Here is a 13090-nt window from a genome sequence, read left to right on the forward strand (position 1 = left end):
CATCACCAGAGGCTATGGAATGGTGAAGGCCCAGAAGGTTGGCCTGTCAAGGTTCTAGAGAAGGTAGCCTGGTGACAGGCCATCATGCTCTGCCAACCTTTGCTGGAGCAAGTTGCTCACCTGCAGCTGTCTGTGCATCCAGCCTTTCCTCTTTCCTCGTGGGTTCTGATATTGGAATAAGGCGACCTGGCTGGGATGTGTCCTTGAACCAGTGTTTCTCGAACTTGGTTCCCCATCTGTTATTGGACTGCAGCTCCCACCACCCCAACCACTGGTCCTGCTAGCTAGGGATGATGGGAGTTGTAGTCCAACAGCATCTTCGGACCCAAGTTTGAGAAACCCTGCTAGAACTCTTGCTTGCCTGGATGGAGACCTCTGAGTGGGTGGGTGGGTGGATGAGTGGCCACCCACTGCCATGTGGCCCCCAGAAAGTTCCCTATGAGGAAAGGTGGCCTTTGGGCTGAGAAACGGATCCTTGCCTCAGCTTTATGAGAAGGCTTTAATCCCTCCAGTCAAGTGCCTAAGTAGAAACTCTCTGATCTTTTCTTTATAAACTGCCTTCCTCTAAGCTTTCTCTAAGCATGTCAGTCTATAATGCCCTCCAATGCTTTATGAATCCTTTTTAAACGATGTGGGCGAGCAATGAAGGCTTAGCTCAGGAAGGAATACTTTGCTACCTGCAAAAAGCAGCAGTGGGTACCTGAAGATATAATGTGTATCTGAAGAAGTGTGCATGCACACGAAAGCTCATACCAAGAACTAACTTAGTTGGTCTTTAAGGTGCTACTGGAAGGAATTTTTTTATTTTGCCCTTCTGGAGTATCTCTTGTCCAAGTCCTCCAAGAAATTAATAGGGGCACATCAGAGTCTCTTATCCTCACAACAACCTTGTGAAGTCAGTTGGGTGTAGAATTAAATGTAGAATTGCACTAATGCCCCAACTAAGCCACAAATGGTTTGGCCATCATTTGAATCCACATCATAGGACAGTGTTCTTAGCTGTCTACCACATTGCTTATGGTTGCAATTCCCACTTACCTGGGAATAAGTCTCACTGAAGTTAATAGGGCTGAATTAAACTAGGATTGCACATGATGCAGATCTCCTGATGTTGCATTGGAAGCCACCTTCTGCTGAATCTGTCTGGTCTATTTAGCTTAGTATTGCATACACTGAGGGCTTATCTACACTTATCTTTTGCACTCTCTTTCTAGACACATGTCCACACTTTAAAACTCCATGTCCAAGTGTTGTTGTCCCCAACCCTGGAGCTTTCCCCATGAAATCCACTTTTTAGTGCTCAGTTGGAACAAACTTCAGTTCAGGTTTTCCCTTTAGAGTGCAGACCATGTCTGGAAAGCTGGGTAAAAAGCTCTCCAGGTTCCAGAGTGCAGACAATTCCCAGTCCTATCAGGAGATGCCAGGAGGTGAGCCTGCAACCTTCAGTGGACAAAAGAGACTTGCTACCACTGAGGTACAGCCCTTCCCAGTTACATCAGTGGTCATCTCTCTGCATGAATTTTCAGAACGCAAGTGGGCAAATGTGGTGTCAAAAGTGGCCCTTCATCAATAAGTTTTTCCATGTTTTCAATCCGCTTAGATCCAGAGAAGTTTCGAACAGCTGCCTCTCTGCCAACCCAAACTGTGAAAACAGCACCCTCTGCTGTTCAAGGTCTGCATTTCTACACTTTGAAATGCCCTGCTTTGACTCTTCCTGCAGAGCACATGGCTCCATTGCTACTTGCTAGTACGCAGTGGCGTAGCATGGGGGGTGCAGGGGGGGCCGGCCGCACCTGGCGCAACATCTGGGGGTTAGGGTTAGGGTGCGCAAATCCACGGGTTAGGGGGTGCAAATTACTTGCCTTGCCCCGGGTGCTGACAACCCACGCTACGCCACTGCTAGAACGTACAGTAAAGGTCAAACAAGAGGGGGGGGGGAAATGTGCGTGGGAATCTCCTGTATAATTTTTGGTGCTTTTTTAGGATGTGGTGGTGTGCCTGTATGTCAGGCAGGGCTAGGAAACCTTTGGCCTTTCAGTTGGTGCCTGACCCCCCCCCTCCCCAACAGCCCCTTGCAGCTGGCGTGATCAATGGTCAGGGATACTCAAGAGTTGTTGGTGGGAGCTGTAGCTCAGGGGCAGAGCACCAGCTCTGCATGCACAAAAAGGTTCCAGGTGCAATACTGAGCTAGATGGACCAGGAGACTGACTTAGAACCATAGAGTTGGAAGGGACACAGGTTATCTAGTACAACCCCCTTGCAGTGCAGAAACCCTGCCCACAGCAGAAGTGGATTTAGGGGAGCACAACCAGTTCAGTTGCACTGGAGAAAGAGTCTCAGGGGCACCATAAGGAACACTGCAACTGTGCTTTAGAATGGAACCTGACTGGTGGGGAGCGCCAAATTTTGGCACCGCTGAAATTTTAAAACCCAAAGTCTGCCACTGTTGGGGGACAATTTGCTGTCTTGCTTTTAACTGGTTTATTGAACCATTTAATTCAGTGATTGCCAAATTCCTGGTAGCCAAAGCACATTCTGGTTCTTATTTAAAGCTGGAAAGCTCAGTTGGTAGAGAGTGAGACTCTTAAATCTCAGGGTCATGGGTTCAGGCCCCATGTTGGGCATTGCAGGGGGTCAGACTAGATGACCCTTGGGGTCCCTTCCAATTCTATGGGGGTGTCTTATCAGACTAGGAGGAGGAATTCTTAAACCAACCAGTTATAAAGCTCTGAAGAAGTGACTTCCTCTGAAACAAGGCATTCCAACATGGGAGGGTTTGCATTGGGTGTGATAGGATATCAGCTCACAGTGACAACTGATTAGCAAGGGGCACAGCTTGATTTGATTAGCCTATTTAGGAACAGTGGAAGTCAGACCATCTAGCTTCCCAGGGAAGGGAAGGGCCCTCCAGATCTTTGTTGGACTACATCTCGCATGCTTCCTGATCATCAGGCATGCAGACTGGAGTTGATGGAGGCTCCAACAATATGTGGAGGGCTGCAGGTTCCACATCTCTGGTCTGCCCTGACCAACAATGGCTCTCCGTGGTTTCAGGCAGAAAGTTTTCACCTTCCTTTACTGATCTGTAATCCCTCCCAGCTGTCCCCAGCCTGCCACCTGAGGCATCTGTGTGAAGCTAATCAGCAGGCCAGCCCTGCAGCAATCCACTAACCACCAGCGCTTGGAGGAGAATGTGTGCGGAGCTTCTCAGGATGCCAGCCCTGGCCCTGTGGCCAGTTTCAGATTTTCTGAACCACTTAGGGCTTGTGCCTTTCCACATAAAGCCTTGCAAAGTGCCATGCACGCTGACAGCACTGTATAAATAATAAATATTACTACCATCAATTTTATTGTTAAGTGTACAGCCAAGCACTGATGCTGAACTTCCTGAATAGCTGAGCATTAGTGCAAGCTGTTTCTGTACCCTCATAACATTGACTACCAGAAACATTTCCTCCCAAAATCTGGCATCCCTGAGTATCCAAATTCTGTGCAATCCCAAGCAAATTAGACCAGCAGAAAACAAACAGCTCTTGTCATGAGTTAAACACACACACACCCCTACACACACACACCCCTGAACATATTTTTCCTTCCCTCTTTTATTTCATTTTTAAAAATCCCTCCAATGTCATTTATTTTACCAGATCATCCATCTGGGTTTTGTTTTGTTTTCATTTCGAGTCGCAGTGATCAGTCCCTGTTTTTGTTCACTTTGTGGGGAATTTTGTTCTTGCTATGATTAGTTAACTTTTTTATAAAAAGTTTTATAAACAACAACAAATCAAACTGAAAGGAAGTTTGCCTCCAGTTCATTTTGATCCTTGGGAGGGCTGGGTGCTGAGGTTGTGGGTTATGGGTTGGAATAGAGGGCGATGCAATCCATTGATTTCGGGGTGTCCTGACTCGACACACTGTGACACAGATGCCCAAGCATCTCCATGGAAGAAAGACACTGAGTAGTTCAGCAAAGGCATGATACCAACCATCCTTGGAACTGGCATCATCTCAGCCATCACATCTCACGGATGGCGCACAGCATGATGCTCCCAGAATCGTTGCTTCCACCACTTCCTTCGCCCTGGGATCCTTTGCCCTCCAGAGATTCCACGGATCCACTCCTGGAGGAGCCGTAGAGGCACTGGAAATGTTCCATGGAGTAAATGCTTCCAGACTCATCGGAGTGAATGCTTTCGGAGGAATTGCTCCTGTAAATGTGGCTGATTGACCTGGAGCTTGCCTTCTTCTGTTTTGAGGGTGAAGCTTTCGATGGCTTAGGCAAGGGTGCCGCAGGGGCTGGGGATCTTGGATGGGATCGCTGCCGGGTCAGTGGCTTGGTCGGTGGCTGGGATGGTGGTGGAGATGGCGGTTGGCATGGTGGATGGGACATTCCCTGGGATGTTGGTGCCTGGCATGGTGGCAGGCATAGTGCCTGGCATGGTGGCAGGCATGGCATCCGCTGAGATGATTCCAATGCCTCTGCTGGGGAAGGAGACAGGACAAACTTCGTTTCCATGCAGTGTGTCTGGATAGCAAAAGTCTTCACATCCTTCCTCAGGGTGCTTGAAGAAAAAGAAGATGGGAGAGGTACAAGCACAGCGAGGAAACCCGGACAAATTTACTTTGCAGATTTGTTTATTTTAATCAAGTGTTCTGTTCAAAAACGTCTTCTATGCATGTACATAAAACAAATAACCAGCCTTTTTTTTAAACAAAAAACAAAAAACTGAACATCTTTTGCATTGTCAGACAAGTTTCATACAGTTCCCCATAATGTATACGGGTCTGCATTTTTTGTGTACCTCATCACACCAATAAATAACAATTAAAAACTCAATTTCTCCTCACAAACGACACCCAACTGTCTATCTGCTCTAATTCTCTCCATATTTTGGAAGGACAGTCTCAGATTTACAGAAGCTGTCTTGGTTTCTTATCGGATCCTGGAAGGCCTCACTTTCCCTTAGGATGTTCCTGTTTTCAAAGGAGAAATGTTGGAGGGTATGAGTTATGTGACCCTTGAGCCAAGGAGATACAGTAAGTAACTATACAACCTTTAGAAGACAACCCTGTCTTCTAAACCTGTATAGGGAAGTTTTTTGGGGTTGTTTTACTGTTTCATGTTTTTTTAAATGTTTCATGATTTATTAATGTTGGTGTTATGTACTGAAGTTCTCACCCTGGGCCAGCAGGGGGATACTGTAGATAGTTATGCAAATGAAGGATCGAAAGTGACGTTCAGTGATTGGATAGTTTTAGAAAGTTGCTACAGTAACATTGTCCTGGAGCTCTATATAAGCAGGCTGACTGAGCCCTTCAGTTCAGTTCTGTTCTGGCCTCTGAATAAACAAGAGCTGTTTGAAGAATCGCTGTGTCGTCTGATATGTTCACCCACAACCTAACAGTCGGCACACCCCAAGGACTGACTGTCATGGGGCCAAGGCAGCATGCCTGGCTACAGCACAGTCAAGAGGGCCTCCTGCACTAAGTTATCAGCTATATCATTAATTGTTGTTGTTGTTGCTGCTGCTATGCTCTAATATACCATGTCAGTCTATCAGTCCATCAAGCTCAGTCTCATCCAATCTGCCTGGCAGGGGCTCTCCAGGATTTTAAACAGGAGTCTCTCCCAGCCCTGTCTGAAGATGCCAGGGACTGAACCTGGGACCTTCTATATCAAGGCTGCCGGCTCCTGGGGGCCAAGGCACTATGCCCCCAAACTTTGTTTTAGGGAGGCAGGCCCCCTCAATGTTCATAGGGCCCCATGTGCAATGTTAGGATATTGCTTCAGGCCCCCTCAATCCCCCACAGAAGGTGGTGCCTCTGTTCCACATGCAAAGCAAATGCCCTGCCCCTTTTCTACAGCCCAACATTTCTCATAGGATGTGGCTTTATATAACCATCTCAAATCCCTTGGCTTTATTGCTGTTGGTGACATTTGCTGTTTCAGTTTTCATTATGCAAGGGCAACATACATGTATGGCCCATTCGTAACACTTTTAGCAAAAATGCTTTCCCAGAAAGAATCATTGGGTGTTATAGTCTACCCCTCACAACGCTAATATTCCCAACATCCCTAACAAACTACAGTTCCCATGATTCTTTGGGTGGAAGCTGTCAGTTCTAAATGTATAGTGTGTATGTGACCACAGTTACTTTGTGACACTTCAGTGCAAAAAGTGACAAATAATCATAATATCACCATCTAGCTCAGTATTGACTCCACTGACCAAGAATCATGGAATCATAGAATTGTAGAACTGTAGAGTTGTAAGGGACCCTGAGGGTCATCTAGTCCAACTCCCTGAAATGCATCCAACTAAAGCATCCATGACAGGTGGCCATCCAACCTCTGCTTAAAAACCTCCAAGAAAGGAGAGGCCACCACCTTCCAAGGTAGTGCATTGTGCTGTCAAACACCTCTTACTGTCAGTTCCTAATATTAAGTTGGAATCCCTTCAACTCCATTGAAAACAAGCTTGCTGCATCATCCATGTGACAGCTCTTCAGATATTTGAAGATGGGTATCAGACTACTGCTCAGTCTTCTGCAGGCTAAACATACCCAGCTCCCTCAACCATTCTCCCTTTCCTTGGTTTCAGACAGATGTTTTCCCCAATCCTCTCTGTAGATATTGGGGATTGAACCTGGGTCCTTCTGAATGCAAAGGACTGAGATTTGGTCCCCTTTCAAACAGCAACTCTACATGCTGGTGCATGCACAAGTTGGTGTGTGTGTGTGTGTGTGTGTGTGTGTGTGTGTGTGTGTGTGTGTGTTGTGATAGGTGAAACTTACATGTCGTCTGTCATCAGCTTGTAGTGAAGAACAGTGCAGCCAACAATGAGCAAAATCAGGAGCACCAAGAATACACACATCACGGCAATCAGCAGGTCTTGCTTCAGTCTCTGCTTTTCCATGGAGTCCTCTTCCAAATGGTTGTTTAAAGGAGAGGTACTGCATTAGTTCAAATTATCACCTGTATCCTGCCCTGCCCTGTTCCATCCTCCAAGGCACCCTTGCCATCTAGGAAGAATCTAAACCCATTTTGCATCTTTCCTAAATAAATTTCTTAGTTGGATTTGTTGGGATGTACTCATTTAGGAACAGAGGAATATGTAGTATACAGTGTCAGACCATAGTTCAGGCATAGGCAAACTCGGCCCTCCAGATGTTTTGGGACCACAACTCCCATCATCCCTGACCACTGGTCCTGTTAGCTAGGGATGATGGGAGTTGTAGTCCCAAAACATCTGGAGGACTGAGTTTGCCTATGCCTGCCATAGGTCTATCAAGCTCAGCTTTGTCTACATTGACTAGCAGCAGCTTTCCTGGGTTTCACACTTGGGTTCCTAGCTGTTGATGGACTACAACTCCCATAATCTCTGATCACTGGTCCAGCTAGCTAGGGATGATGGGCGTTGTAGTCCAACAACAGCCAAGGACCCAATTTGATAAACACTGCCTATGTGAAGACATGAACATAGGAAGCTGCCATCTACCAAGTCAGACCATTTGGTCCATTTAGACCAGTATTCTCTTTGGACTATAACATCTCCTATAACATCATGCTGGCTGCTGGGGTTGCAGGGAACTGGAGTTCAGCAAGATCAGGAGGTCCACTGGCTCCCTGCCCCTGCCCTAGTGGGTCACAGCTAGAGATGGGGCAGAAACTTGATTCAGCTCCCACTTAAAGGTGAACCTACCTAAGTCACACTTCCTGTAACAATATGTGACCCAAAACACAGGTGGAATCTAGACACATATGAAAAACGCTGTTAAAAACACTTTCAAAAAAAGTTTTGAAAAATATATTGAATTTGCCACCATCACCACCTAGTGTCACATTTGTATAATGCACTTTACAAAACACTTAAAATGTTTTATTTTCAGCTGTATAGCAGAGTCCCCCCAGCCTTTCCCCAAGCTGAAATGCAGCCATCCTTTTGAAATCTGCGCTCCTCCAAACTTCATGGTGCAATTCTCCAACCAACCATTGCTTACAAAAGTGAAGACAGTGTGCATTTTAAAAACCCATGTACAGTGGAACCTCGGTTTTCGAGCTTTTCGGAAACCGAATGATTCAGAACCTAAACGCTGAAAATTCAGAAGTGAATGCTTCCGTTTTCGAACACACATCGGAAGTCAAACAGCTTCTGAGGTGCATATCTCCATTTTCTCCATTGAAATTCCCATTGTGCCTCAGTTGTCAAACATTTTGGAAGTCAAATGGTCTTCCAGAACAGATTACGTTCGACAACTGAGGTTCCACTGTACGAAATATTAGCAAAAACTGCATGGGGAGAAATATGTGTGTTAGTCAAAATTGCATAGAAAAATGTCAGTATTAGAAGAAAATCACACCAAGATGCTGATGAATTTTCATGAACATTTTAAAAAGGTGGGGGAAAGATCACAGATTGCTATGGCAATATGGAAAACTGAATATAAGGCTGGAAAAATGATGAACTCGAAAACTTACTTGATTTGTGGAAGAAGAGGAAGAGTTTGGATTTGATATCCTGCTTTACCTCTACCCTGAGGAGTCTCAAAGGGGCTAACAATCTCCTTTCCCTTCCTCCCCCACATCAAACCCTCTGTGAGGTGAGTGAAGCTGAGAGACTTCAGAGAAGTGTGACTAGCCCAAGGTCACCCAGCAGCTGCAGGTGGAGGAGCGGAGATGCGAACCCAGTTCACCAGATTATGCCGCTACACCACACTGGCTCTCTGGAGGCAGGGAAGGGAAGACCTCCCAGGATGAGAGATTGGGAGAAGAAAGGAAAACTCCCAGGTGGGAGGGTCCCACCTGGGTGCCACAGAAAGGGTCCACCACTTTCTGTGCACATCAAGGGTTAAGAGCTACCTTTGGGAGAGGATGCAGTGTTTTCTCTTTCTCTTTCTCTATTTCTGTTTTTATTTGGATTAGTTTCTTTTATCCTGTATTATGAAAAACTTTAATGGGGAGGGAGAGAGAAATTGACTTGATTTGTCCACCCCCAGTTGCAGTTCTGAAAAGAACCTTCACTACACTACATTCTGCATTTTAGGAGGGTGGCAAAGTCTTTAAGATCCCCCACCCCTTTAATCACTTTTATCTTTCTGCTGTGCCAATGCATTTTTAAACTGACTCAGCGATTTTGTGCGCCTCTCATCATGTCACTGCTTTAATGATTGAATCAATTTACTGTACTGCCTAATCCCATTATCCGTGTTTATGTTTGCAGTCTGGAAAGGGCCCTCCTGCAGGCTGAAAGGAAGGGGTAGGTGCTTGCCTAAAATAATATAAAATAAAGGTGGTAACTTTACATGGGGTTCCCTAGGCACACCCCACTCCCAAATAGAAGTTTTCCAATTGCATCCATGCCCCTCTAGCTTCAGCAACAACCATGTTAGGTGTCCCCACACCATTCAATGCACCCCAAGTTCCTTTGGCATGGCGAAAGTCAAAATATTGTACTTTTGGGTTGAAACAGAATAGGTTTGTAGGGTTAGACGCAGAGCCCCTAAGGTCTCCTTTGAGGTGATGGCTGGGGTTCCATTTAGAACTGGCGGGGCTATTAAAATATATGTTTTAATAGCTCACCAGTGGTCACTTGTTTCCCTTCTCAATTCAGGGTGCTCCTCATTCCTGACTGAAGCCCTAAGCAAGTTAGGCCCCAAATATCTCAAAAACCATCTCTGTGCCTTTAGGTCCTCTTGGGTGTTAAGACTGACAAAGCAGGTAGTTCCACCACCCTCAGAAGTTTGGGATGGTGGTGTCCTGGAAGTGGAGATATTCTGTGGCAGTCCCTAAGCTGGTGAATTCCCCTCTGGCTGTACAGCTTTTGCCAAATACTGAAGATACACCTATTCACGCTGGCCTTTGACAGTTTAAGGTGTCTTGTTGGAGACACCTGAAATTTTGCTGAAATCACACTGTACTGCTCCATTTGGAAAGGTTTGGTGCCTCTTGTCATTGAAGTGTTTTAATCTGCTATTAAATAGTTCTATGTATTGTATTGTTGTAACCCACTCTGAGACCTTATGGTGAAGTGCAGGTGAGAAATCTTATAAAGTAAGTAAATAAATAAGTAGGCAGGCAGGTAGGTAGGTAAGTAAGTAAGTACATACGTAAGTAAGTAAGTAAGTAAGTAAGTAAGGAAGGAAGGCATGCATTCATCCCTCACGGGTACCCTACCTTGGCACAAGTGTGGCCCTATAAAGATGGAGAACCATAGGAATGTATGGGAAAAGCTGTGCATTGTTTCTTTAGTCATTGTCTTTCCCCATGCTGGCTGCATATTATTCTGACCTACCACGGAACCACGTGACACCCCCAGCATTCCTAACAACATTCTGACAGCATAATCTATTCCAGTGCTAGGGTGGGGTATGTGGCCAAGTGGGTGAGTCCATAAGCACTGGCGGAGGAAGAGGAGTGGGGGGGAGCGCAGTGCCCCTGGCAGCGTGATGCCAGTGGGGTGCCATCACGGCTGCCCCCCCGCGCGCTGGGCGCCCCGCCCCTGCAGACGGCACGCCCCACCCCCAGGACGCACATCCTGCCCTGCCCGGGACGCATGCCAGCTCTGCCCCCATCAGCTCTCCACGGTGCCGGAGCATGAAGCTCCACCACTGTCCATAAGGTCTTGCTGGATCCATCTAGGTCCATCTGGCTTGACCCAAAGGTTCATCTGGTCTGCTATCCTGCTTTGCAGAAGCTAACCAGATGCCTCCAGGAAGCCCACAAGTCAAGGCTTGAAGGCAACAGCCCAGTCCTCCTCATATTGCTTACACATAGCTGTCAACTTTTCTCTTTTCTTGCAAGGAATCCTATTCGGAATAAGGGAATTTCCCTTTAAAAAAGGGGAAGTTGACAGCTATGTGCTTACAGCAGTAATGGCCAAACTTGGCCCTCCAGCTGTTTTGGGACTACAGTTCCCACCATCCCTGACCACTGGTCCTGTTAGCTAGGGATGATGGGAGTTGTAGTCCCAAAACAGTTGGAGGGCCGAGTTTGGCCATCACTGGCTTACAGGAAGGGCCATATAGCACAGTGGTATAGTTCATGCTTTAGAGATAGAATGTCCAAGTGTCAATCCCCAGATATCCCTTACTGAAACCTTGGAGATCCATTTCTAATCAGTGTAGGCAGGATTGTAGTGGACGGACCAATGATTTGGCTCAATGTAAGGCAGCTTATATGCATTGCGTAGCCACCACAGCTGATAGGCACTGAAGGCTTTCATCTGCCTTTTCTCAGATTTCTCACCATAACTAGTGACTGTCTGTTGTTCGGTGGGAGCTTAGATTACTGAAATGCATTGTATGTGGGGCTTCCATTCAAGACTGTTCAGCAACTGTGGTTAGTACAGAAGATGGCTGCTAGAGTATTAATTGGGATCAGTCCACTTCCAGGCTTCAAGTTATATTCAGGTTATAACCTTCAAAGCTTAGCATATATTATTAACACTGGCCAGACTTATATGAATACTGTAACTTGTAAATTCAGCTTTATGAGCTTGGCAAAAAATAAAATAAAATAAAATAAAGAAGGGGTGTGTGGAGGAAACACAGAGGACACCTGGGAAAAACTCCCGCCCACCATTGCACCCAATGTGTTTTGATTATATGCCATTTTGGCTTTAGGCGCAATCCTTGGAACATAGCTTCCGCATAATTTGCAGCCTTGCTGTACGATAAACACTTCAGGTGCTGAAAATAGTAAGTCACAAATATTATTCTCCTTTATAGGAATGCCAGCAGCACACAATTTCTGGAGACAAATAATATTCATGGTATCAGAAATTACAGGGGAAAGGGTGGGATTAAGCCCTATGTTGATCATGTTTAACTGGATCAAAACTGGTATACCAAATGGTATGAAATCTTTAATAGCAAGTTTAGTGAATCTCAGCAAACTGGCATGTGATTATGGAAAACTCACAACCTGTGGCCACTTGGGAACGACTGTGGAAGTGCTTATATCTCACAGAGGTGGAGAGACTAACAGATCTGGTACTCAGGAGAAATGGTAACATCTATAATAATATATTCATCGATAAGTGGGTGTGTTTGGAAATTACTGCAATCAGCACTATAGACATTTGCAGCTCTCTTGGAATATATTTATGCAACCTGTCAATATTTCGTGCTTTAAAAACCTGTATATGTGGTGTTTTTTTAAAAGTATACCTTCATGTTTCCTTCGTCTGCTTGTTAAGGAAAATCCAAATGGTTAATTTCTCATTTCTCCTCTGTGCAATGAAATAATGTCTCTTTAAGATCACATAATGAATCCATCTACATGCCACATTAAACCAGGGAAACCAATGCTGTGCCAGATGTTGCTGGACTCCAACTCCCATCTACCCACAACATCTAGAGGGCTTAATGCTTAGCACCCTTGATTTAAAGCATAGTTAACTATAAACTATGGTTTGCAGGTAAACATGCAACATGTTGGGTGTGCAGACTCCTAAAATTATGGGCACATTGTTTCCCTTAAACCACTCCCATCTTTGTGCCATGGTGCTGGGAGCTACACCACAGTTTGGCTTTTCCAAACCCATGTTTGTTGAAAGTGTTGTGTGAACCACGCCGTTGAAATGTACAAAAACTAATTAAAATTGGCTTCTAATTGAAATGGCTGCGCACCCTGATGGCTATGCTCTTCCTCTGCTTTCAGAGGTCTTATGTTTGTGATTCTGGCTGGGAATCACAAGTGGGGAGAGAGTGGTTGCCTTCAGGTCCTATTTGAGGCTTCCTACCAGAACATCTGGTCAGCCACTGTGAGAACAGGATGCTGGACTAGATGGACCACTGGCCTGATCCAGCACAGCTCTTCTTATGTTCTCATGGCTCAGGACGGTGGTCTCAGAAGGGTCACTTCCTTCCCATATGTACCCTAAACCTGATATTATGAATGGAGGCCCACTTCTTAGGCCCTCACAGTGGTCAAGGATGGATGGAGGACAGAAGAATTTGAAAGACCACAGGTTTGCCACCCTTGCTTGATCATCTCCCCACTCCCTATAGGGAAGGTAGACCAACACCCTGATCCTTTGTTCTGCCCTTTTTATGGGGGAGGGACGCGGGTGGCACGGTGGGTTAAACC

General features: G+C 45.8%; 1 protein-coding gene across 3 annotated transcripts; it reads right to left on the reverse strand.

Moving 5' to 3' along the window:
- Window positions 1–3584: 3584 nt before the first annotated feature.
- On the reverse strand, window positions 3585–10278 carry LOC308578578 (uncharacterized protein). 3 transcript variants are annotated; one of them, XM_081179084.1, is made up of 4 exons: window positions 10175–10275; window positions 7704–7752; window positions 6796–6925; window positions 3585–4562 (listed from the first exon to the last, which is right to left on the reverse strand). In XM_081179084.1, exons 3-4 carry the CDS (start codon window positions 6915–6917, stop codon window positions 4016–4018), a joined length of 669 nt encoding a protein of 222 aa, XP_081035210.1. In that variant the 5' UTR covers window positions 6918–6925; window positions 7704–7752; window positions 10175–10275; the 3' UTR covers window positions 3585–4015. The 3 variants fall into 3 exon arrangements, with proteins under 3 accessions (XP_081035210.1, XP_081035208.1, XP_081035209.1); XM_081179082.1 differs by lacking the exon at window positions 7704–7752 and having other exon boundaries at window positions 10175–10278; XM_081179083.1 differs by lacking the exon at window positions 7704–7752 and having other exon boundaries at window positions 6796–6954; window positions 10175–10277.
- Window positions 10279–13090: the final 2812 nt, after the last annotated feature.

The sequence above is a fragment of the Podarcis bocagei genome (genome assembly GCF_964188305.1).
Source record: "Podarcis bocagei genome assembly, chromosome: Z".
NCBI classification, from domain to species: domain Eukaryota; kingdom Metazoa; phylum Chordata; class Lepidosauria; order Squamata; family Lacertidae; genus Podarcis; species Podarcis bocagei.